Source organism: Camelina sativa, chromosome 2, assembly GCF_000633955.1.
Source record: "Camelina sativa cultivar DH55 chromosome 2, Cs, whole genome shotgun sequence".
NCBI lineage: Eukaryota > Viridiplantae > Streptophyta > Magnoliopsida > Brassicales > Brassicaceae > Camelina > Camelina sativa.
Genome location: NC_025686.1, coordinates 15529670 through 15553508, shown reverse-complemented (window position 1 = coordinate 15553508; position 23839 = coordinate 15529670). Strand labels below are relative to the sequence as shown.

The window sequence follows — 23839 nt, the reverse complement described above, 5'->3', positions numbered from 1 at the left end:
TATATAGATAAACCACTATATGTAGACAATGGAAATTATACACTACACAATGTATTGATGTAAAACTATAGTAGATTAAAATACAAAATATATCATATATATCTATAGTTAATATAATAATGAAATTTTATTTTGCATTTCTAAACAAAAAATACAATCCCGCGGTGTACCGCGGGTAAATATCTAGGGGGGTGTATTGAAATAATGATTTTGGAGAATTTGATGGGATTTAGAAAATTTGAAATTTTGATAGATTTTAGGGAAGTTGATATGATTTATAGTAAAATTCTTTGAAATCCCACCTAAAACCATGAGATTTGGATTTGTGTATTTTTAACTAAACAAATCCTCTCAAATCCTCCAAAATCCCTACAACTTATTAAAATCCAAATCCACAAACTGTTTTGAATAACAGTGGATTTTAAAGTAGATTTTAAAATCATCATTTCAATAACAGTGGATTTCAAGAGACTTTTTAAAATTCATGATTGAATAACATAGGATTTGTAACTTTTACACAAATCACTTAAAATATCAAGTTGAATACACCCCCCCTAGTATCTCAACATTTTAAAAAATCAAAAATCAAATTCTAAAAAGTGTTATCAACTTATTTTTTTGTAATTCTAGTTTCCTAAATTATAGTTTCGGTGGAAGACTCTGCCTAAATACATGATCCGGATAAGGTACTGTTTGGTTCCGATTTTTTGGTTAAATATAACTCATGTAATATATCTGTTTGGCTACAGGATTTATACATATTCTTATTCTGTTTTCAGTGGCATTTCATTGTAATAATGTCTAACCCTATGCCTTTTTATTTAAAATACTTCCCTTTTAATAGTATAGAAGTTTGATGTCAAAGTTACTCGTTAACAAGATCGTGACATGTGTCAATTGTATCATTCAAATATTGACACATGTCAATTCCAAATTTATTGATATTTAAAAAAATAAAAATGTAAAAATTCAAAATCTATCATAAAAAAGTTTTATATAAAAGGAAAATAGAGAAAAAAAAAACATAATTTTATTTAAAATCTTTGAAAAAAAAACTTTGTAAACTTCCAAATGTAAAACAAAAGTTTTGTTTTTAACAGTTTTAAAAATATTAAAAGGTAATTATAAAAAAAATTATAAAATTTAAACAGCTTTAAAATTTAGAAAGATCATTATATACATATATATATATATCATAAGATTCTAAATTAAAACTTATTTTAATTTTAACTTGCTAATTTTACAAGAAAAATGAATAATTTTTATATAAGATAAAAAAATGATTGTGAAAATTATACAATTAATTACTGTTTCTAGGAAAATGTAAATACTCACCTTTACATAATGAAAAAGATTGTTGAATTAAAAAAAAAATAGATTGTCCCATATTTTTTTCACCAATCAAATAATTTATTCAAAAAGACTAATATTGTAATATATAAGATTGGAGTATGTAAGATTAACCTATGCGTTTTTTAACTATAAAAATGTTAAAGTGAAGAGACATATAATAGGTTATTTAATGTGTTCATAAAAACAATTTGTTGGTAGTAGTAAAGACTAAAGAAATAGTAAATATATTCGTATGTACAAATACACTTTTAGTGGTACAAATACACTTTTAGTGGTAATGTAGATAGTAGATTTGTAAATAGATATACATTAGTGTATTATAGCAAAAACAAAAATAACTATTTTCTATAACTGAAAGTTTATTTCTTTACTTTTATATTTTTTTTTACTTACAAAAAGAATTAAATATATATTCTTTGTTAAATTAAATTTAATTTTAATAACTTTGAACTCATCTACAACTATTTTCTTTAACTAAAAGTGTATCTACTTACTTTTTTTTTCAACCATACAATAAATTAAAAGTAAATTCCTCGGTTAGTTGCTCAAGCCAAAAGGAAAGGGTTTACCAAAGAAACTTCAGAGATAAGAGAACGCGACGCACGGGCAAGACAATCCGCCTGCGTATTTGATGCACACGGAATCTAAAAGATAGAGAATAGTGGGAAAGACTCCAGCGAGTTAAACTCATCGAGCATATTGGATCAGGACGACAAATCTTCAGGGAACTTCACTATAGTGAGTAACTCAGCACAACCAGTCTCGAAATGTTGACAAGCGATCCTGACAGCATGTATCCGCTCTATGGCCCACAACAACGCTTCTAACTCCGAATGCAGGGAGAGGGGTTTGTCTTAGACACTTGGCCCCCAAAAACAGGTTCGCTCCTCACCAATGCAACACCACCAGCCCAATCCTGAATGCACATTGGTTGTTATCCAAGAACCATCAATCTGACAACAAGGTGAAGAAACCTGGACATCCGAAGACGGAGATGGAGTTGACATGACCGCCGTAAAAGAGAGCGCCTCTTCTCAGGCTAATTTATCGCCTAAAGTATGAGCAATTGTATCATCCGCCTCGATCTCTAAACCTCGAAAAACTTTTTTATTTATGGCCTTCCAGATTGCCTATAAAATCGATGGTAATTGAAGAAGCTGATCAGGATCACCCTTTTGAGATGCATCCCTCCAGAAAAAAAAATCCTAATTCGAGTACACCAACTCATATGGAAAACCCTCTGACGAGATCGGAGTCGGAGTTAAATTCCAAACTTCACACGAGCAAGGGCATTTAATCAAAACATGATTAATGGTTTCAACCGCAGAGTCGCATATTTTACACCAAATATCACATTGGACATTTCGTTGTATTTATTTAATTTTATAGATAACTTTTATTTAGTAAAAATATTTACTTTATAATATTTATTAAATTTAATTTATTTTAAAAACTCTAAACCCACACAACGGAAAAACCTGGTTACTCTCTAGGAATCGGCATCAGAGACGAAGAAATCGGTTCTGTACGTAGCGTTCATTCCCCTTATTTCTTCCTGGAGGAGAATGTTCTTCCTTTTGGATCAGCAGTGTTTGCTGCCTTAGCTAAGATGTATCTACTAGAGCATCGTCAGAATCAAACTAAGTCTGGATATTGAAAAAAGTACTAAAGAAACTTAGGGGGCTGTATTCAAAACAGAATTTAGGAGGATTTGTGATTTTTTTCAAAATTCCCCTATTATTCAACTAGTGATTTTAAAATTACATTTCAAATCCACTGTTATTATATATGAAATTTGTTAATAATCATTCAAAATCACTCACAATCCACTGTTATTCAATCAACAATTTGCAAAAATCATAACAAATCCACTGTTATTCAAAACCAAATTCTCTTTAAAAAAAAAAAAAAACATAATTGTGATTGTGAGAGACTTTGGGTACATTTTTGTAAGGGAAATCCTATTTAAAAAATCTCACCTTCCATTGGGTGTTTTTGAAGGATTGGTTTAAAAAGAAAAATTACGAATTGCAAAATTCTGGGCTCTCTCTCTACCTTTCTCTGTTCTCTTCTCCTCTCTTGTTTCTGGGCTCTCACTCTTCTCCTTTCTCTGTTTTTCTTGTGTGTTAATTATGGGTTTCACGTCTTGTTTTATTTTATTTTATTAGGGTTAGTTGTTGGGTATATATACTCTCGAGATTAGGGTAAAGGTTTCATGATGCAAATTACGGTGGTGTCTGTTCCGATCAAATTGCCAAAAAACCAAAAGCCAACCTCTATACATATGAATATGTTCAACTTATTCTTTGTGTTATGCTATATGAACACCTCTCGTTTGGACTTGAGAATCTCTTGAAAACCCACTTAAGTCTCACCAAATCTCATCAAATCACAAACTATTTTTTTTTTCAAAAATAGAAAATAATAATAAATCCATCAAACTACCTTAAAAACTCACTCTAAATCTCCTAAAATCCAGAATATCATAAATCCTTCAAAATCCTTCCAAATTCTGTTTTGAATACACCCCTCTTAGATTCTTTTTAAGTCTCTTAGTTGTTTGCCTTCATAAGTAAAGCTATTGTAACTTTTGAGAAATCACTTGTGATAATAAAATTGTAAGTAATGAGTCTCACTCTCACATGGGTAAGGTGCATGTGATGGAGTCACTGGACACATAGTCGTTTTTTTTGTGATCGGTAATACTATTACCGGACCAAAAGAAAAAAAAAAAGATTTGTGTAGTTTTTTTTTTCTTCATAATTATAATCTGTATATTCAGAGAACCTATGTCTATCCATTAACAGAAAAAATGTTTTGTTTTGTATTTTTATAAATTTTAAGTTTGCCTTTTTCCTAAAATTTGGATAAAGATAAAAGATGAATCACTACAAGAAAAACTCTTCAAAGCCACAAATCAGCCACAAACCTTCTATAGCTATCATATATTAGACACAAAGCAGACACAAAAAAATATTGTGGCCAATTTGTAGCTAAATTGTGGCAATTTAGCCACAAAAATTATTTTATGGCTAGTTGTAGTTAATTAGCCTCAAATTAGCTAGAAACAAGTATGTGGCTAATATGCAACAATCTTTGCCATAATTTTTTTGTGGCTTATTATCAACACATTGTGTTTCAAAGATATTTGTAACTATTTCTTGGTTAATTTGTGACTTTTTATGTTTTTTTCTTCTCATATTCTGTAAACCTTAAATTAAATTTAAAATCCAAACATTAAACCTCAAATTCAAATCCAAAACTCAAAATAATAAACAACAAACCTAATATCAGTGTAATAGTGATATTTCAATATGATATATATTATTTTTATGTATAAACCACAATCTAAACAAAGTATATAATTATTATATATATTAAAAGTCCAAATTTTTTTCCTAAAACATAAATTGTAAACCTTATACTATAAATCATAAACCATAATTAAGACCAAAATATAACCAATATAAAAAATCAGTTACATATATTACTTTACATTAAATCATTCAAGAATGTTAGGCTTTCTTACAACGCCATATATGGTACTGAATTCATTTTTGGCTAAGTCGAACTTTCTAGTTTTTTTTTTAAAACATAGCCACGAATGGCCACGTAAATGTTTGTGGCTATATTATCAATTTTTAAAACCCTAGATCATTTATTTACCTTTCTCTACTTATACGTTTATCTTTTTCATTTTACAGCGACCTACCCTTCTTTTCTCTTTCTTTCCCCCAAACTAAGTGAATCATACTTCTTCTCCTTTATTGTCTGATCAAGTTTGGTCATGTTGTTGTCTTCTAGTTTTTACTGGTTTTGGAGGCCAGAAGGATTTAGATTCTGTCAAAGTTACGGAGAATTGGAAATCGGAGAAAGCTGATGAAATTGAGACAAAGGTTAGTATTTTTTTTCTTATGGTTGTTTACAGATCTGAGTTATCGGTAACTAGATCTAACTTCTTTGTACATATCTCTTGTCTATTGATTTTTTTTTATTTTAGTTCTTAGTATAACTAATAACAATTTTATTCTTAATTAACAGATCTGGCTTTGGATCTTCATGTGAGATGTCGTCACATATGAAAATCTGTGAATTGGTGATGATGCGGTGATGAGATCTGGAGATTTGGAGACGAATTTGTTATGGAAAGTGTTGGAGATTGTGGGTCTTGGAATCTGTCAACTCTTTGAGATCTGAAATTGAGAAACAAGACATGAAGATACAAGACCATGTAGAGGGAGAAGGAGCGAAGAAGATGGTGGGAGAAGGAGTGAAGAAGATGGTGGGAGAGTAAAAGAGCTATCAGAGCCATTATCCGGCGGAGTTATAGTGCCAGTGGTTCATGTGATGGCTTTTGGTCCTGTGGCGGGTTGTTGGCGGTGGCTGTGCTAAGAACCGTTCCATTCCGAGATGGAATTTTGTTTTTGTATTTTATGTTTTAATTTAGTTTTTTTTTTAAAATCAAATTTATAAGATAGCCACAACTCTATTTGTGATTATTAGTGTCAAATATAATCCATGAAAAGCCACTAAATTTTAAATAGCTACAAAGCTATAGCTATAACATTTTTCTGTTGCAATTTGTGGCTATAATAGATACAAATATGTTTGTGGCATATTTGTGTCTAATTGCCTCAAAATATTTTGTGGCTAGTTCATAGCAATTTGTCCGCGGATAGACACAAGTATCAGATAGCTACGAGCTCAAAGACACAAAAAACATTTGTGGCTTTTTGTGGATATTAGCGTAATAGCCACAAATATATGGACAAAGCCACAAAAAAATTTATGTCTATATGCAGTTTTTCTTGTAGTGAATGTGTAACATGACACTCGCTCGCATAAGATCCAAAGCTGATCATCAAAAAGAAGAGACAATTTAGCAAAGACAGAAAACATGAAGAAATGCTGGAGAATTCGATCGGAGAGAACAGAACATAAGGGGGAGGAACAAACAATTTAATCAGAGAAGTAAAGAGAAACTAGGGTTCTGGAACTAAATTGAAGACGATGAATGACGAGAGACAGAGACAGAGAGAGACGTGAGAACAGAGAACACAAAGTCTTTATTATTTCCTCCGTCAATATAGATAATATTTCAAAGACATAACCAAACTCTTCTTCTTCTTTTTTTCTTTTTTTAAAAAAGCTTTTTATTAAATTGCAAAAAGAAAGGAAAAATATACAAAAGCCTAACCCGGCTTTAGAGTTATTAGATAATGGGCCTGAAGCCCATAAGTTTAAAAACCCAGCATAATCTCTTATAAATCTTATAAACCAAACTCTTCTTCTTATCCTTATAAATCTATGCAGAGGAGCTTCCGCCAACATCATCATCATCATTATCATCATCATCATCATCCTCCTCCTCCTCCTCCTCCTCTACATTTTGTCCTTCTGTCTTTTTAATCTCTTCCTTTTTTTCCTCGTTCTTTTTCCTTTCTTCCTTTTCTTCATTTTTTGTGCCAGGGATCATTCCTTAAAAAAAAATATATATATATATATATATTATTAACAAAGGCAAAACGGTAATTCAAACGGTCATCTTCTCCCCACAATCCAGCTACTGTAAAACCTTAAATTTATGGCCGCCAACTTTTTTTTAGCTCAATTTCTACCCATTTTTTCTTCTTTTCAATTGAATATGACATAGAAATAGTAGATCTCTACTCTTAACATCATATTTTAAGTAGAAAATCAAATCAAAATCGAATTTTTTTTTTCGATCTTTTGAATCAGAGTTTCAAGTAAAATAAAATGAAGTCAAAAACTACAAAGGATTAGACGATTCACCTGCAACCATTGTTCCTATCACTACAGAAAAAACCATGCTCTTTCCCGCGTCTTTTGCGAACCTTAGCACTTCGTCTTTGTGAGGCACACGACGCATATTTGTTTGTTTTTTTTTTGTATATATTGAATTGTAACTCCCCATGATATTTTTTTTATAGGAAAAGTTTTTTGAGATTTAATTCTCTTTTTTTTTTGGTAGAATGAGATTTAATTCTCTTTTGACCAAAAAAAACATTTCTCAAATCTCCTCTTCATAATATTTATTTTATTTTTTTGTTTTCTTTTAATCAGAAAATTAAAAAACTATTCTGTCCCAAAAAAACATTTCTCAAACCTACTTTAGTCTAATCTCTTATAAATTAATAGAGAAGCACTCTCACCAAAAAAACTAAGATGTCGCACTCACAGAACTTTTGTACCTTTTTAATAAATGCTATCACTTCTCATTAAGTCATTATTATTTACATAAAGATGTCATTAAAATATATGAGACTATGTTTTTTTCCCTTAGTCTTTAAAAATAAAAGATTTAATCAACTAATAAAATCCAAAAATGTATTTAATTATCACTTCCATAACCTATTTAATTATTAAAAGTAAACTGCCTTTCACAAAAAAATATAAACCATTTGTTTAATTTTTGAAATGCTAAAGATTCTCCTATTTTGAAAAAGTCTGATGACTATTCAATTATATTTAGAAAAATTAAATGAATAAATTATCACAATAATTATAAAAGTAAATTACATACCACAAACAATTTAAACTTATTCATCTATTTAACTTTTTAAAATGCAAAACTTATTCTCCAGTTTAAAAAAATCCTATAACTATTCAAGTATATTTAAAATTAATTATCACAATATAATCTTAGAATAAATAACATTTCACAAAAAATCTTATAACTATTCACCAATTTAAATTTTTGAAAAAAACCTTTTTCTCCTATTTAAAAATTTCAATGACTTTTTAAATATATGTGACTCAGCAATCTTAACATGGTATCCATGTTATTGAATTTTTTGAAAACCCTAGACAATCATGTTTCCCTATAAGTTTTCACCAGAACTACACTTTTTGATTATTTACAACTTTTTATATAGTTTTCTCATTGCATTTTTACACTTAGGATTAGTTTAAATTAAATTAATTAGTCTAAAAATATTTCTTTATCTATTAAATAACATAGTGATGTAGATAACCATGTGAACCATAAAAGAAGTGAATTTGATTTTAGAAACACAAAAATACATCAACATTTTCTCCACTACGTTGAAATTTTATTTCACGTTCAATATTTTACGGGTGAAACATATTTTTACACAAAATAAACGCAAACTTGAATAAAAAAAAATTTTACTTACAGATTTTGTTTATACAAACAAATCTTAAATCTCAAATAATAATATTATTCATAATATTTATTTTATCCCGCACTATGTGCGGGTTGGTACCTAGTTTTCTTTTACAAGACAAATTCACTAACTGCAACTACTAATCACACTAACTGCAACTACTAATCAGCCATTCAACCATCACCGACTCTTCTCTCAAACCTTCAAATGATTTCAATATTGTAATATAAAAAACACACACATCACTTAGTAGTAATTGGTGAAGCTATTGGCTCCATTATAATGTTTAATCAGATGGGCCAAGCATCTTCTCGGGAACAACAAGAGTATCAAACTCTTCCGAAGTAAGAACACCTAAGTCCATAGCTGCAACCTGTATAATAAAAATGAAAGTCAGATTTAGGGATCTTATTATATGCATCAATTTCAGTTGTGTCTCTAAAAACGATTTATTTTGTTATGAATCTTTTATATCGTTTGTTGTTTAATTACCTTCAATGTGCATCCTTCTCTGTGAGCTCTCTTGGCAACTGCTGCAGCATTGTCATAGCCGATTTTCTAGTAAAAGAATACAAGGATTCGAGAAATTAGCATTGAGGTTTATATATTCAATGATGACTTGACAAAGAAGTTAACTATTTGTAGACTTACAGGATTCAATGATGTCACAAGCATAAGAGACTACAAAGAAATACATAAAACAAAGGAATTAATTAGTTCCTATAAATCATTTCCGCAATTGGATAATTTTAAGATAAATAAATGATCGAGACCGAAGAAGCCTACCTCGTGCAATAACCTTGAGATTCTTTCTCTGTTGGCCTCAATGCCTCTCACACAGTTTTTCTCAAACGAAGCTGAAGCATCTGCTAGTAATCTAATGGACTGTATCAAATATGCGAGATCAAATGGTTTCGATTGACATATTATATATATATATATATATATATATATATAATAAAAAAGAAAAGAGATGAACAATGAAAGAGTATAATAAGTACATGTAAGAGAGCATTTGCTATCACCGGCTTGAATACGTTCAATTCAAAATGACCATTTGAACCACCAATTGTCACAGCTACATGGTTTCCCATAACCTAGAAACGATGCAACCCAGAGAGTGATCAGGAACAAGACAACCTTAGCTATTTAAAAACTATATGTCAGTAAATCTTTTAATTTGATGATAGGAACTTACTTGAGCACAAACCATAGTCAAGGCCTCACACTGTGTAGGATTCACTTTTCCCTGAGAATTAAAGTTTGTTAATATAAAGGGATTTAAAGGTCTATGCGTATAGCTAGGAGAAAATAGGAAATATGCATTCATACAGGCATAATACTGCTTCCTGGCTCATTTTCAGGTAGAGAAAGTTCACCAAGACCACATCTTGGGCCACTATATGAAAACATGATAGAAACATTAGAAAACATTATACATCTTGAAGAAAGAGAGAAAAGAAAGAAAAAAAAATATTTGATACGTACCTTCCAAGAAAACGTATATCATTAGCGATTTTCATCAAAGATGTGGCGATTGTGTTTAGAGATCCACTGGTTTCAACACAAGCGTCGTGTGCAGCCTGTAAAAAGCAGAATAACGTAACAACTGCTTTCATATATTTCATTTAAAAGCATCAGTATGGTAAGGAACCCAAAGCAAGAGCTAGGGAGGAGTTTGGACATGGATGATGATGAAGGCGGTTTAGTGACTAACCAAAGCTTCAAACTTATTTTCAGCAGTGACAAATGGCAAGTCTGTTTCTTCAGCAACTGCAGCAGCTATCTTTACATCGAACCTATACATATATATTACTATTGTTACATCTAGTGGAATAATAAGAGGAGATGAACTTGGGATGCTAATAATATTATAAATTAGTTATACCCTTTCTTAGTATTTAATCCGGTCCCAACAGCGGTTCCACCTTGCGCAAGCTGGGACAAACATTTCTAACAAGTTTAGAGCTCTATATAATTGGAGAAGTACATGACATCAGATCTTCCAAAGGTATCATTAATTTCCAAACCTGATAGATGCGGGGTAGAGTACATGCGACTCTATGAAGTCCATACTTCACCTACAATCATCAGATCCAAACTTTTAAAAAGTATTTCTCACTTTTGTTAATTATGGATAGAAAACAGAACAAATAATTTACTTGAGTAGCATAGCCGCCAAATTCTTGTCCTAGTGTCAAAGGTGTAGCATCTTGAGTATGAGTTCTTCCAATTTTCACAATATCTTTGAACTCGAAGGACTGCGAGAAACCAAACAGGAGGAGATCGATCAGTTAAAAAAGATGTCAGAATGCAGAGCAAATAGACTCTGACGTTTGAGTGCATTTGCAATATAAACATGACATGTAAAGTTGAACTCCAAAGTGTCAAGGTCAGAACATGTAAAGTTGCAAAATATAGAGAGCTCTCAAATATTAAATGGTAAAGCAAGTTTCATGTTAAAATAGTAGTGAGTTGCAAAATATAGCGACTACATGCATCAACTGTATCACTTGAGCAAGAACGTAAAAAGGTCCGACCTTGGACTCCAAAGTGCTATGCAGAAATTTCAAACTAGGAATCAGCCTCGTAGTAATCTCGGTAGCAGCTGCAATGTGCATGACCTAGAAAAAACGAAAATAATACGACAGTCAAGTATACTACAACAGAGAGGGAAAGCAAGCAATTCAACGAGACTTAATTAATCATGCAAAATTATTGGTAATGAAAATGCAATCCAAAGCTTACAGTCGGGAAAGTGTCATTAGAAGATTGTGATCTGTTCACATGGTCATTTGGGTGCACAATTTTTTCACCTCGTTTATAACCAAGAATCTCAGCTGCTCTATTAGCAATGACCTGTCCAGAGCAAAAGCACAAATCTTAATTGCCTCGCAAACCTTTTCTTGTATAACACATAAGAGCAACTCCAACCATGCATCAAATTTAGTGTTAGAGTAACACCAAATTTCTTTACCAAAAATAAATAACACCAAATTTAGTGTTACATTGTTTTGTTTTTTTTCATATGCATTTCCAACCACAACACCACATCTTACACTTAAAAAACATTATTTATTTTATAATTAAATCTAAGAGTTTTTTTAATATTTTTGATAGATACCAAATAATCTTAGAAGACAAATGTTAACTTAAATATAAAATTACAATTGATAGTAAAAATCATAAAATCATATTTTATATAAATCAATATTTCATATTATTTAGAATTAAAGTTCATAATAAAGATACAAAATATTGATAATATATATTTTCGAACCAAAACAATAATTTAATTATATTACTAAACCGAGAAAACACAACTAAAATAATACATATATGTGTTTTTAGTGTTTTCTAAATAGTGCCACACCATATTAGCATATTTGGTAGAATACCGTCCATAGAACACGAAAAAAATTATGTTGTGAGTTGTCATTGAATTTGTCGTTCGATGGGATTCAATATTAGTATATTGTTAATGTTGTGGCATTCGAGATATTGGAGTTTCTCTTTATTAAACGGACCAACTTGAATCGTGGGAGCTGGTAAATCATATAAGTAACTTTTTCTAATCCAAAAGTCAAAAAGTATTTTTTTCCTTGTAAATGTGCAACCAATCATGCATAAACTAAAGTAGTTTGTGAGTAATAAAAAAATCGAATCCTTAAAACAAAAATATCTAGTCCTAATTAGAATATCTCTAATTCATTCCACAAGAAATGTTTTAAGAACAAATATCAAAACCGAACTTTCGCTGTTATCTATAATATTGACGTTAAAAAGTAGATCAGATGACATTTTAGTTGTTAAGTATATAATTACATATGGTTAGTTGTTGACTTGTTGTACTCCTTTAATTTAACTTCATCAATTGGCTTAAATATATGAATAAAATAGTTAGTCTATGCCAAAAACGAGTAATTGTTATCTATCATTGGTTACAAAATTTTACTCTATACTTTAGTTTTGGATAAGCAAAGTAATTATAGAGAATGAACGCGCGTCAATGTTGATATCAAAAATTTTAATGAGTGTTTTATCCATTTTTTGTTTCGTGTATATTTAATTATTGTTCTTGAAAACAGTTTGAATTTTCATTTTACATTCAAAAGAGATTATAAAAATCTATATCTAATAAAATTCAAAAAGACGAAGCCGTTAGATATTGTTAATTTAAAACTATATATCTGTTTTCTAAGATGAAATATGCAACATGTCAGTTAAAATATTTTGCCTCTAGTCTAATGTTTTTGGATCCGCCATTGGTAACACTTGTATGAGATCATACAAGATATATCTCTATACCAACACTGCACAAATATTACCTCATTAGCGTTCATATTAGTCTGAGTGCCACTGCCAGTTTGCCATACAACAAGTGGGAAATGATCATTGAGCTTTCCCTCTGCTACTTCTTGTGCAGCTTTCATTATGGCTTCCCCAATCGTTGGGTCAAGACCATACTCCATGTTAACCTAAAACATCATCGTCAACTCATAAACCAAAACGAAAAAGCAAATTTATTACACAGAGACTTTAAGACTTTTAGTGCAGAAACCTTGGCAGCACATTTCTTCAAAACGCCAAAAGCCCGGATGATTGGTTCGGGCATTCGCTCGCGATCACCGCCTATATCAAAGTTCTGAAGCGATCTCTGCGTCTGAGCTCCCCATAATCTGACATACAGAACAACAAAAAGAATGTGAGAAAAATGTTTTACGTACGTCACACGGATCAGAATGTTTTCGTTAAGATCCCAACTTATCGGAAGGAACTTGGATCGGCCCGAAGGTATCCCTCTCCTCCCTAAACGACGTTGAATAATATCTACGTTGTTGTTCATCTTCTTCTTTCTTGAGGGTTACGTCTGCAACTTCAGATGGGGTTTTTTTCTCTCCTTCAAACTGCATTATCGAAATGGTCATGACTACTACTACTACAACTGCCACGTTGGGCCTCTTAAATGTGTAATTTTTCTCTTAATCATCATCATCTGATTTATATTGACATTTTCTTTGGTCGTGGCGTATTGTGAGGGTTAATTGTCGTGGCATAACATGGTTGGTTTTAATGTCTTTGTCCAATGACGAAGCACTAGGCTAGTAATGAAACCGAAGAGACAAGTTCATTTTCTTTTATACAAAAAAATAATAAAACGTTTCATTTTATTTGTATAATTTAATTTACACTAGATAATTTACCAATCACAATAGACCACGATCGACAATATATTATTCCAACCATTATCTTTTATACGAGCATCAACCAAGTATCTGGGACCAATCACAATAAACCACGATCGACAATATATTATTCCGACCATTGTTGTACACGTGCATATAAAAACCCAAATATGCGGGAACCTATGAAATGTTTTAGAATAAAAATCTATTTATAAAATGAAATCTATAAAATTATTTTTGCATGTGACTAATCGTTTTTTTGTTTGTTTACAGAATGTGACAATTATTGTGGTGAACCAATTGAAAACTCTTGATGTTTTACCCACTATGTCTTGCCATCATAATCATATAGCTGTATATATAGTATTATTTATCTTCCATTGAGTCATTTCATGTGAACAGATTGAAATCTCTGACTAATTATTCTAAATGTATTTAAATACAAAAAAAAATTATGTATTATCAAATACACAATTATTTTGTCAAATACATATATATATATATATATCGCAACTAGGAACACGAGAAACAAATAAAATAGCAAGAGGGATGGCTTAGCTACCATCGCCAGCATCATTATTGGATAATGAATCATCGAGCGCCAACGATATTAGTATTCACATTTAGATTTTTGTATCCCATAATATTAATTGTCTCTATAATGCATCTGGTCATGTAGATGTAGGAATGGAACAGATAACAAAAATTACTAATAATAAGAACAACAGATACATATGTATTGAAAATACAATATGATACTTTTTTGACACACGAAAATAAAGTTTGCAACACACACTTTTTGTAAACGAGAAAGAGTACATAACTTTGTAATTGTTGAAGCTTTTTGGCTCCATTATGATTTTAATCAGATGGACCAATCATCTTCTCGGGAACAACAAGACTATCAAACTCTTCCGGAGTAAGAACACCCAAATTCATAGCTGCAACCTGTATGATAAATTAAAGCTAGATTTAGGGATCCTATAGAGAGCGACAAATATGTTGCTAACAAACTGATATAAACAAAACTTATTTCTTTTGCTGCAAATATATATTATTGTTTACCTTCAATGTACATCCTTCTTTGTGAGCTTTCTTGGCAACTGATGCAGCATTGTCATAGCCGATTTTCTAGTAAAGGAGACAAGCATTGTATATATATATATTAATTTATCTGTAATCCTAATGTGAATATGGCTAATGTAAAAGAAAATATAAATATTTGGTAACTTACAGGATTCAGTGATGTCACAAGCATAAGAGACTACAAAAGAATATAAAGAATTGGTTACTGTTAGTCACTTCCATACATGTATAATGTTATGACCCATAAATAAGAAGAAGCCTAGATACCTCGTGCAATAGCTTTGAGATCCTTTCTCTGTTGGCCTCAATGCCTCTCACGCAGTTTTTTTCAAACGAAGCTGAAGCATCTGCTACCAATCTGATGGACTGTAAACGACGCAAGATCAAATGGTAAAGATTGACATAAATTTATATAAAAAAAAAAATGTATAATGAAAAAGATTAATGTACATGTAAGAGAGCGCTTGCGATCACCGGCTTGAATACATTCAATTCAAAATGGCCATTTGAACCACCAATCGTCACAGCGACATGGTTTCCCATAACCTACAATGATGCAACCCAAAGAGTCAGGAACAAGACAACCTTAGCTATTTAAAGTTATATATGTCAGTAAGAGTGTTTTGATGAATGTAACTTACTTGAGCACAAACCATAGTCAAAGCCTCACATTGTGTAGGATTTACTTTTCCCTGAGAGAAATAATCAAAATGAATGAAAAAGAAAAGGTATTGGCAGAGGATAAAAGACCAAATGAACATATATGCATTCATACAGGCATAATACTGCTTCCTGGCTCATTTTCAGGCAGAGAAAGTTCACCAAGACCACATCTTGGGCCACTATATGAAAATTAACATAATAGAAACATAAGAACATAGGACGTCTGAAAGAAAGAACGAAAAAGAAAAAAATTATATACGTGCCTTCCAAGAAAACGTATATCATTAGCGATTTTCATCAACGATGTGGCGATTGTATTAAGTGATCCACTGGTTTCAACACAAGCATCGTGTGCAGCCTATAAAAAGCAGAATAACTTAGCAGGTGATTTCATGTATATCAACCGTTCAGAAGCATCTTGTATGGTGGCACCCAGAGCAAAAGCTGAGAATGAGTTAAGACATAAATGATGTAGGTGATTTAGAGGCTAACCAAAGCTTCAAACTTGTTTTCAGCGGTGACGAATGGCAAGTTTGTTTCTTCAGCTACTGCAGCAGCTATCTTTACATCAAACCTGTACAAAGAGTACTAGTGTTATCAATAAGAGGAGATGAACTTGGGATAAAAAAAAAAATCAGATATGAGTTATACCCTTTTGTAGTGTTTAATCCGGTCCCAACAGCAGTTCCACCTTGTGCAAGCTGTGAAAAATATGTTTAGCAAGTTAGAGCTCTATAAACATTGGAGACGTATCCTCTAGAGATATCATTTCCAAACCTGATAGATGCGGGGTAGAGTACATGAGACTCTATTAAGTCCATACTTAACCTACAATTATGAGATCCAAACTTTAAAAATTATTTCTAGATGGCTTGTGTGATTTTCAGTTTTGTTAGGCAAGCTAGCACAGAAATGAGAAAACAGAACAATTTTTTTACTTGAGTCGCATAACCGCCAAATTCTTGTCCAAGCGTCAACGGTGTAGCATCTTGAGTATGAGTTCTTCCAATTTTCACAATATCTTTGAATTCGAATGACTGCCAGGCCCAGTAACCGAGTAAGATGAGACAAAAAAAAAAAGTCAGAATGCAGAGCAAATAGACTATGCAATTTGAGTGGAAATGCATATGCAACATAAAATGTGACGAGGACTATATAAGGCTAGCTAGGAAAAAAATGCTTAAATACTAAAGTTTCAAATGTCAGAATATGTTCCCTAAATGTAAAATTGCAAAAGCAACACTCAATAAATAGTACCAAATTGGTCACAAGTGTTTCTTGACACCACTAAAGTCAGAGCAATTGAATTTTCATGTTAAAATAATAAGATGTTGCAATTTAGCAACTAGATCAATTGTCACTTGAGAAAGAGTGGGAATTGGGAAAAGGTCTGACCTTCGACTCCAAAGTGCTATGCAAATTTTTCAGACTAGGGATCAGCCTCGAAGTAATCTCGGTTGCAGCAGCAATGTGCATGACCTAGATTAAACCAAAATAATACAGCCTGATTACTAGCACTTGACAGAGCATTGGCCAGTGAGCATACATGTAAGAAAGAAAAGCAATTAAATGAACGTTGAGCATGCAAAATTATTGGAATGGGAATGCAAACTAAAGCTTACAGTCGGAAAAGTGTCATTAGAAGATTGTGATCTGTTCACATGGTCATTTGGGTGCACAATCTTTTCGCCACGTTTGTGGCCAAGAATCTCAGCTGCCCTATTAGCAATTACCTAAAAAAACAAAACAAAAAAACAAAAAAAAAAAACAAAAAGTTAGGATGTTTCCTAATACATGATTGATGCTCGCATCAACATATAATTATTTCATTAGCGGACATTTTTTTACAGTTTAATTAAGAAAAATGAATCTTGTTGTTATAAAAATAAAACATAAAAGTAGAACAAATAAAAAGAAGAGATTTTTTGAAAATTACTCTTTTAGTGTACCCTTTTAAAAAAATGCCTCTTTCATCATCTATTTACCCACTTAAAATTTCGCTTTATTAAATATAAAAATTTACATGCTCATAGTTTTTAGGATAATCGATTAATAAATTATATCTTTGGTTAAAATTAGCTCGTATAAAATTTAATAAAAACTGAACAGATGTATTGTATCTTTGGTTAAAATTAGCTCATAGTTTTTAGGATAATCGATTAATAAATTTAATTTGGTTTCACATTAATCAACTAAAATAATGAGAGAGAGAGAGAAACCAAAAGTTTAATCAAATGTTACGTACTTGAGTGATAAAAATTTTATTCAGTCTCTTTTGTATATATTCTCTTAATTCGATTATCATTCTTTTCACAATTAAATGGGATCTCCATCATAACAAATACAATTAAACACTAGTACTGTAAGAATTGAAGCCGGAAAATTGTTAATTATAATTCTGTTTCTTAGTTTGGGACCACATATTTCCCCCCATGTAGTATTTGCATGAGAACGATCCTACAAAACATATCACCAATATTACTGCATGGAAATTACCTCATTAGCATTCATATTACTCTGAGTGCCACTACCAGTTTGCCATACAACAAGTGGAAAATGATCATTAAGCTTTCCCTCTGCTACTTCTTGTGCAGCTTGCATTATAGCTTCCCCGATCGTTGGATCAAGACCATACTCCATGTTAACCTAAAACATCATCATCAACTCACGACACAAAACGAGAAAGCAAATTTACACAAGAGACTTTAGTGCATATATTAAAACCTTGGCAGCACATTTCTTCAAGACACCAAAAGCACGGATGATTGGTTCGGGCATTCTCTCGCGATTGCCGCCTATTTCGAAGTTCCGAAGCGATCTCTGCGTCTGGGCTCCCCATAACCTAACACACAACAACAATAACAATGTGAAAACGTTTTCCCTCGAGATCAATTAATACCATATAATATATATCGTAAAAATCAGATAACGAACTTATCCGAAGGAACTTGTATCGGCCCGAAGGTGTCCCTCTCTTCCCTGAACGACGTCGAATAAGATATCCCTTGTTGTTCATCTTCTTGCTTGAGGGTTACGTCTGCAACTTCACATGCGTTTTTCTTCTCTCCTTCAAACTGCATTACCAAAGAGGCCATGGCGACAACTGCTAGACAGTAACTTCGGGACTTTTGAACGTATAATTTTTCTCTTAATCATCATTCCTATTTATTGACATCTTCTTCATTCTACAATGTCTTTGTCTAATGGTGGAGCACTGGGCTAGTGATGAAACTGAAGAGACAAGTTTCATTTTTATTTTCTAGTATATATATATATATATATATATATATATATTCTTCTTCCAAATTTTAATATCGACCAAGCAGGATAGGCCACGTCAGCTTGTATTCAACAACTTATTTACACGTATGAATATGTAGAGCCACCTGATAGGAAGTGTGGGTCTACTATATAAAATCTAGAAAAGCCTGTTTGCATGTGATTTATTGTTAGCAAACTGATTGAAATTTCTTAGTATGTTTGCCCCAGTGTCTTGCCATCATAATCACAATAGCTGTATGAATTATTATTTATTTTTCATTCATTTTGTGTGAAGTGATTGGAATCTCATACTATATATTTCTTCTAAAATATAATTTTATAATATTTACGTAATCTTGCAACTATGAACAGGAAGGACAAGAAAAATATAGCAAGAGAGAACGGTATACTGATTTTAGTTATCAGTATTTACATTTCCATGGTTCCTTTTAGGGCTGGACTTTTGGACATCGGATCGGTTTCGGGTCAGGTAATTCGGATTTCGGATAATTTGGATATTGATTCTAATATCCATACGGATTATTAGGCATAATCGTTCGGATGTCGGGTCAGTTTCGGATCGGGTTATTCGGATTTCGGATAATTTGGATATTGATTCTAATATCCATACGGATTATTAGGCATAATCGTTCGGATGTCGGGTCAGTTTCGGATCGGGTTATTCGGATTTCGGATAATTTGGATATTGATTCTAATATCCATACGGATTATTAGGCATAATCGTTCGGATGTCGGGTCAGTTTCGGATCGGGTTATTCGGATTTCGGATAATTTGGATATTAATTCTAATATCCATACGGATAATTTATAAACTTCGGATCGGATTTCGGGTCGGATTTTTCATGTATCGGATATTGTTTTGTTTTCGGATATTTCAGACCCAATTATTATTTGCAACAACATCTAAAAATGTTTGAAAGTTTTAGTAAAGCAATAACATCTTAAAGCAATCCGAGACTTATGAGAAAAATAAAAGCAATAACATCTTAAAGAATTCATAACATCTTAAATTGAAACCATGTGAATGTCGATAACAGCTTAAAATTTTGAAAACCAAGCCTATAAGGCAATAACATCCTAAAAAAGTAAATCACCATCGTAAATTTCAAAACCAAAGTAGAGCACCATCCTAAAGAACAAAGATAAATAGAAAGATAACAGATGATCTTGCAATAACAACCTCCAATGCAAGCCACCAACAACGACCCCCTCAAGCTTCTTCTTAGTCCCATACTTCAATTTCTTCATGCCCCTAATACAACAAAGTAACAAATTCTTAGTTAAAAAACCAGTGTAAGCATCGGCTTTTCATTTCACTTCATGTCCTTAACATAAATCAAACATCAAATTTTAAACATTTACCTTACATCCGAGTGATGTGTCTATGCAAGCTTCTAGTTTAAGTCTTGACATTCAAACTCTGAAAAAGATAGAAAAATAGTAATTGATAAGTGTCAGTTATTAAAACTAGTAACTACTAAGAAGTAAGAATCAAGTAAATAGGTTTGGGCATACCTTTTTCAAGTTTATCAAGCAGTTCAATGTCCTCAAGCAATTGTGTATTTGTAACAATTGCTTTCTCACCAAAGTGATTCTCGTTCTTCATCCACTATTGCATGCATATCAAAGCTTCCACCATATAATGCGTTAAGTAGCTTCTGTGTGGCTCTATGACCCTCCCACTAGTACTAAATGCACTTTCAGATGCAACTGATGAAACCTGCATTGCAAGAACATCCCTAGCTATCTCTGATAAAACTGGATACCTACCACTATTGAGCCTCCACCAAGACAATACATCCCACTCTGATCCAACAATAGTTCTAGGATTTTCCACTTTTTCATTCAAATAGACATCCAACTCATCCCTACCATCGTCAACCCCAATCTCATCAACCAACTCCTTATAAGAAAAGTCCATTCTCTCATAACCCATACTATCAGACATTAAATCAGTAGACTCACCTTGGCTAGCAGAAGTCGATGTCTGAGTGGACTGTGATGACTGACCACTTGATACTTTTTGAAACCGATTGCTATACTCCTTAAACAGAGATGTCAAAAAAGTGGTGATCCTATCACTCATCTCCTTAGAATCGGATGTATCTTTCCCATAAAGCTTGTCAAAGCACATCTTAGCAAATTGCATTTTTTTCCGTGGATCAAACACACTTGCAACAATCAGAAAAACATTGATGTTTCTCATTCCATCCCAGTACTTATCAAACTTCAATAACATAGCATCCGCCTTTGATTTCAAGTCACTATCAATACTATTGCTTAGTGTCATCAAATTCCTCTCTATAGTCACTATCTCTCCATAACACTTATAAGAAGCAACTGAAGTTGAAGCAGACACAACCAAAGTAGAATTGTAGAATATGATTAGAAATCTCACTAACCTTTCTACAGCATTCCAATCAGCTCTTGTTGGCGTTCCAATCTTTTTTTTCCCATTCTCAACTTCATTAAAGTAGTCATTGTACATCTTGTCTTCTGCCTCCATTCTATCGAATGCCAATCTAAAATCAATAGCTCTTGACAACATTAAGTAAGTAGAATTCCACCTTGTTTTGATGTCCAACGGTAGGCTCCCTCTAGTCATCTTCCCTGAGACAACTTTTTGTTCAAATGAATCACATCTTGAAGTAGAAGACCTCGCATACTGAACTGCATTTCGTATGGCTGCCACATTGTCACTCAATTCATGCAACCCATCCCTAACAATCAAATTGAGTATGTGCGCACAACACCTCATATGCATACACTCTCCATTTAAAACAAATGCTTCACTGTTCATTAAGCTGAATGCCTCCTGATTTTTTTCAAAGCAGAAGTATTTGCAGTTGCATTGTCAACTGTCACAGTTAAAAGCTTCTCTATGCCCCACTCAGCCAAACAGTCAAGCAGAACTCGTGATATTGTTGCTCCTTTGTGATCTGTAATATACTTAAACCCAATAATCAGCTTCCTCAATCGCCAAGATACATCAATGAAGTGTGCACTTATGACCATGTAACTAGCACCTGTTGCTTTAGCAACCCAAATGTCAGTTGTCAACGAAACTCTTGGCTTACTAGCAACAATCCAAGTTTTCAGAGATGCTTTCATCTCCACATACATTCTAACAATGTCCTTTGTAGCTGTTCTTCTGGAATGTGGTTTGTAGAGGTTGACTTTGTTGCAGAAATGTTTCCAACCGATGCTTTCAATGAAAGCAAGTGGCAGCTCTGACAGCACAATCATCTCATTCGAAGCCTCCCTGAACACTTCTTCAGTAACTTTTCCACTCTGAAGCTGTCCCTGACTATTAATCACAGTCTGTGATTGTTTCTGTCCATGCTTGAAAATGCTTGCAGCTCTCCATATGAGCTTTCAAGTGAGAAGTTCCTGATTTTGAATCACAACCGTAAGACTTGTGGCAGTAATTGCACTTACATCGCTTAACATTATCATCAAATCTCGTGAAGTGTCCCCAGACAGTAGATCTTGTACTTGGCTTTCTTTTTGGCTGGGCTGGTTGTGAAGCAACTCCACCATCTGTCGGACCATCTGTCGGACCATCTGCCGGAACCGAAGCTTCTTTTCTTTTGTTCCCACTCCCAGGTATCAGATTTGGGACATCTCTCTCGTTGTCAATGTTGTCTGGAAATGGTGAGGAATCCATCTAAACAGAACATAATGCAAAGTTAATAAGCTAAAGTTTTGTTTCTATCTAAAGTTATAATTGTAAACTATACACTTTATCCGCATCCTAAACTATAGTTCTTATAAACGAGAACAACTTATGGCTAAGATCAAATACATAGCTAAGTTAGCTAATCTAACCATTAGAAGGAAGAAGAATTCGGACTTCACTATAATTTAATTCAGCAAAAAATTCGGACACAAAATCAGCAAAAAGATGATAACTAAGGTTGAAGATGATAACTAAGGTCGAAGATGATAACTAAGGCTGATCAAACACAAAATCAGCAAAAAAATTTGGACTTCACTATAAATAAATTCGTTACAAGGAAGAAGAAGAATCCTAGAATAAGTAAGGAAGAAGAAGATGATAACTAAGGTTTAAATTGAATCATAGACATACCTGAGATCGATTTCTTGATGCCTCTGATGGAGGAGACTGCGGCGGCGAGATTGGTATTAGGGTTTCCAGCTTGAAAGTTTAGGGTTCTACCTTTATTTATATGTACAGAATCGAGAGAGATAAGGCAATTGGAAGATCGTGTATCAAACTCAATCGCGAGAGATAAGGGAAATAGAAGGAGCATCGCGAGAGATAAGGGAAGTTGTAGGTGGTGGTGTATCAGAGAGAATCGAGAGAGATAATGGAATTGTTCGGATGTGTTCGGATGTATATCGGATTTTGGTTATTATCCGACCCGATCCGATAACCGATGGATTTAGAAAACAATAACCGTTCGGTTATTATCTATGTTTCGGTTTATATCCGTATCCAAGTTTTTCAGATCGAAGTTGGATCGGGTAATCGGTTTCGGATACAAGGCCCAGGCCTAGTTCCTTTCCTACGGTCTCTAGCGATAATGCATCTGGTCATATATAGCAAAGGTTAATATAACAATAAGTCAATCATTGGTTTTAGAGCACATTGAAGATGATGTTTGAACATAGTAGCGCCTAATTATTTCAAACATATATAGTTACATACCGTCGATACCGACAAATGCTAGATAGAGATTACCGACACATCGACCTATAGCTAGCTAGCAATAATGGCAATTCTAAAAAAACGAATAATGCAATCCAATAAAACAGAGATCACACCTTCAGATATAACATTATTTAACTAATACACTCCACTCACGTTTTTACTAAAAAAAATTAAGCAATCTTTACAACGTACGTGTAACTTAACACACTGGTCTCTACACAAACCCAAAACAAAATTTTAATTTGTTCCTTGTGACTACTTACTTGTGACAAATACAGTTTCTTAAGATCTGTCTTCTGAACCTCACGGGCAATATCTACTTTTCATTTCTTTTTTTCTTATGAACCTCACGAGCATATAGGATACGCACTCAATATCCCAATAAGTAGCGTAACTGACCTTAAAGATTGAAGTAATGGTTTTTTTTTTTTTTTTTTTTTAAAACG

General features: G+C 32.7%; 3 protein-coding genes across 4 annotated transcripts; all 3 read right to left on the bottom strand.

Annotated features, from left to right (window-relative positions):
• Window positions 8546-13454, bottom strand: LOC104725630 (fumarate hydratase 2, chloroplastic-like). 2 transcript variants are annotated; one of them, XM_010444307.1, is made up of 17 exons: window positions 13266-13454; window positions 13063-13180; window positions 12830-12979; window positions 11250-11360; window positions 11042-11125; window positions 10664-10762; window positions 10532-10582; window positions 10390-10439; window positions 10219-10300; window positions 9990-10084; window positions 9834-9900; window positions 9700-9750; window positions 9503-9598; window positions 9288-9386; window positions 9153-9182; window positions 8994-9059; window positions 8546-8874 (listed from the first exon to the last, which is right to left on the bottom strand). In XM_010444307.1, the coding sequence occupies exons 1-17, from the start codon at window positions 13427-13429 to the stop codon at window positions 8788-8790; spliced, it is 1500 nt and encodes a 499-aa protein (XP_010442609.1). In that variant the 5' UTR covers window positions 13430-13454; the 3' UTR covers window positions 8546-8787. The 2 variants fall into 2 exon arrangements, with proteins under 2 accessions (XP_010442609.1, XP_010442613.1); XM_010444311.1 differs by having other exon boundaries at window positions 10414-10439.
• Window positions 14370-18674, bottom strand: LOC104725620 (fumarate hydratase 2, chloroplastic). The gene is made up of 17 exons (XM_010444297.1): window positions 18371-18674; window positions 18161-18278; window positions 17933-18082; window positions 17059-17169; window positions 16832-16915; window positions 16375-16473; window positions 16214-16264; window positions 16088-16137; window positions 15929-16010; window positions 15700-15794; window positions 15549-15615; window positions 15415-15465; window positions 15224-15319; window positions 15041-15139; window positions 14922-14951; window positions 14753-14818; window positions 14370-14635 (listed from the first exon to the last, which is right to left on the bottom strand). Exons 1-17 carry the CDS (start codon window positions 18529-18531, stop codon window positions 14549-14551), a joined length of 1497 nt encoding a protein of 498 aa, XP_010442599.1. The 5' UTR covers window positions 18532-18674; the 3' UTR covers window positions 14370-14548.
• On the bottom strand, window positions 20328-21476 carry LOC104752542 (zinc finger BED domain-containing protein RICESLEEPER 2-like). The gene has a single exon (XM_010474712.1). It carries the CDS (start codon window positions 21474-21476, stop codon window positions 20328-20330), a length of 1149 nt encoding a protein of 382 aa, XP_010473014.1.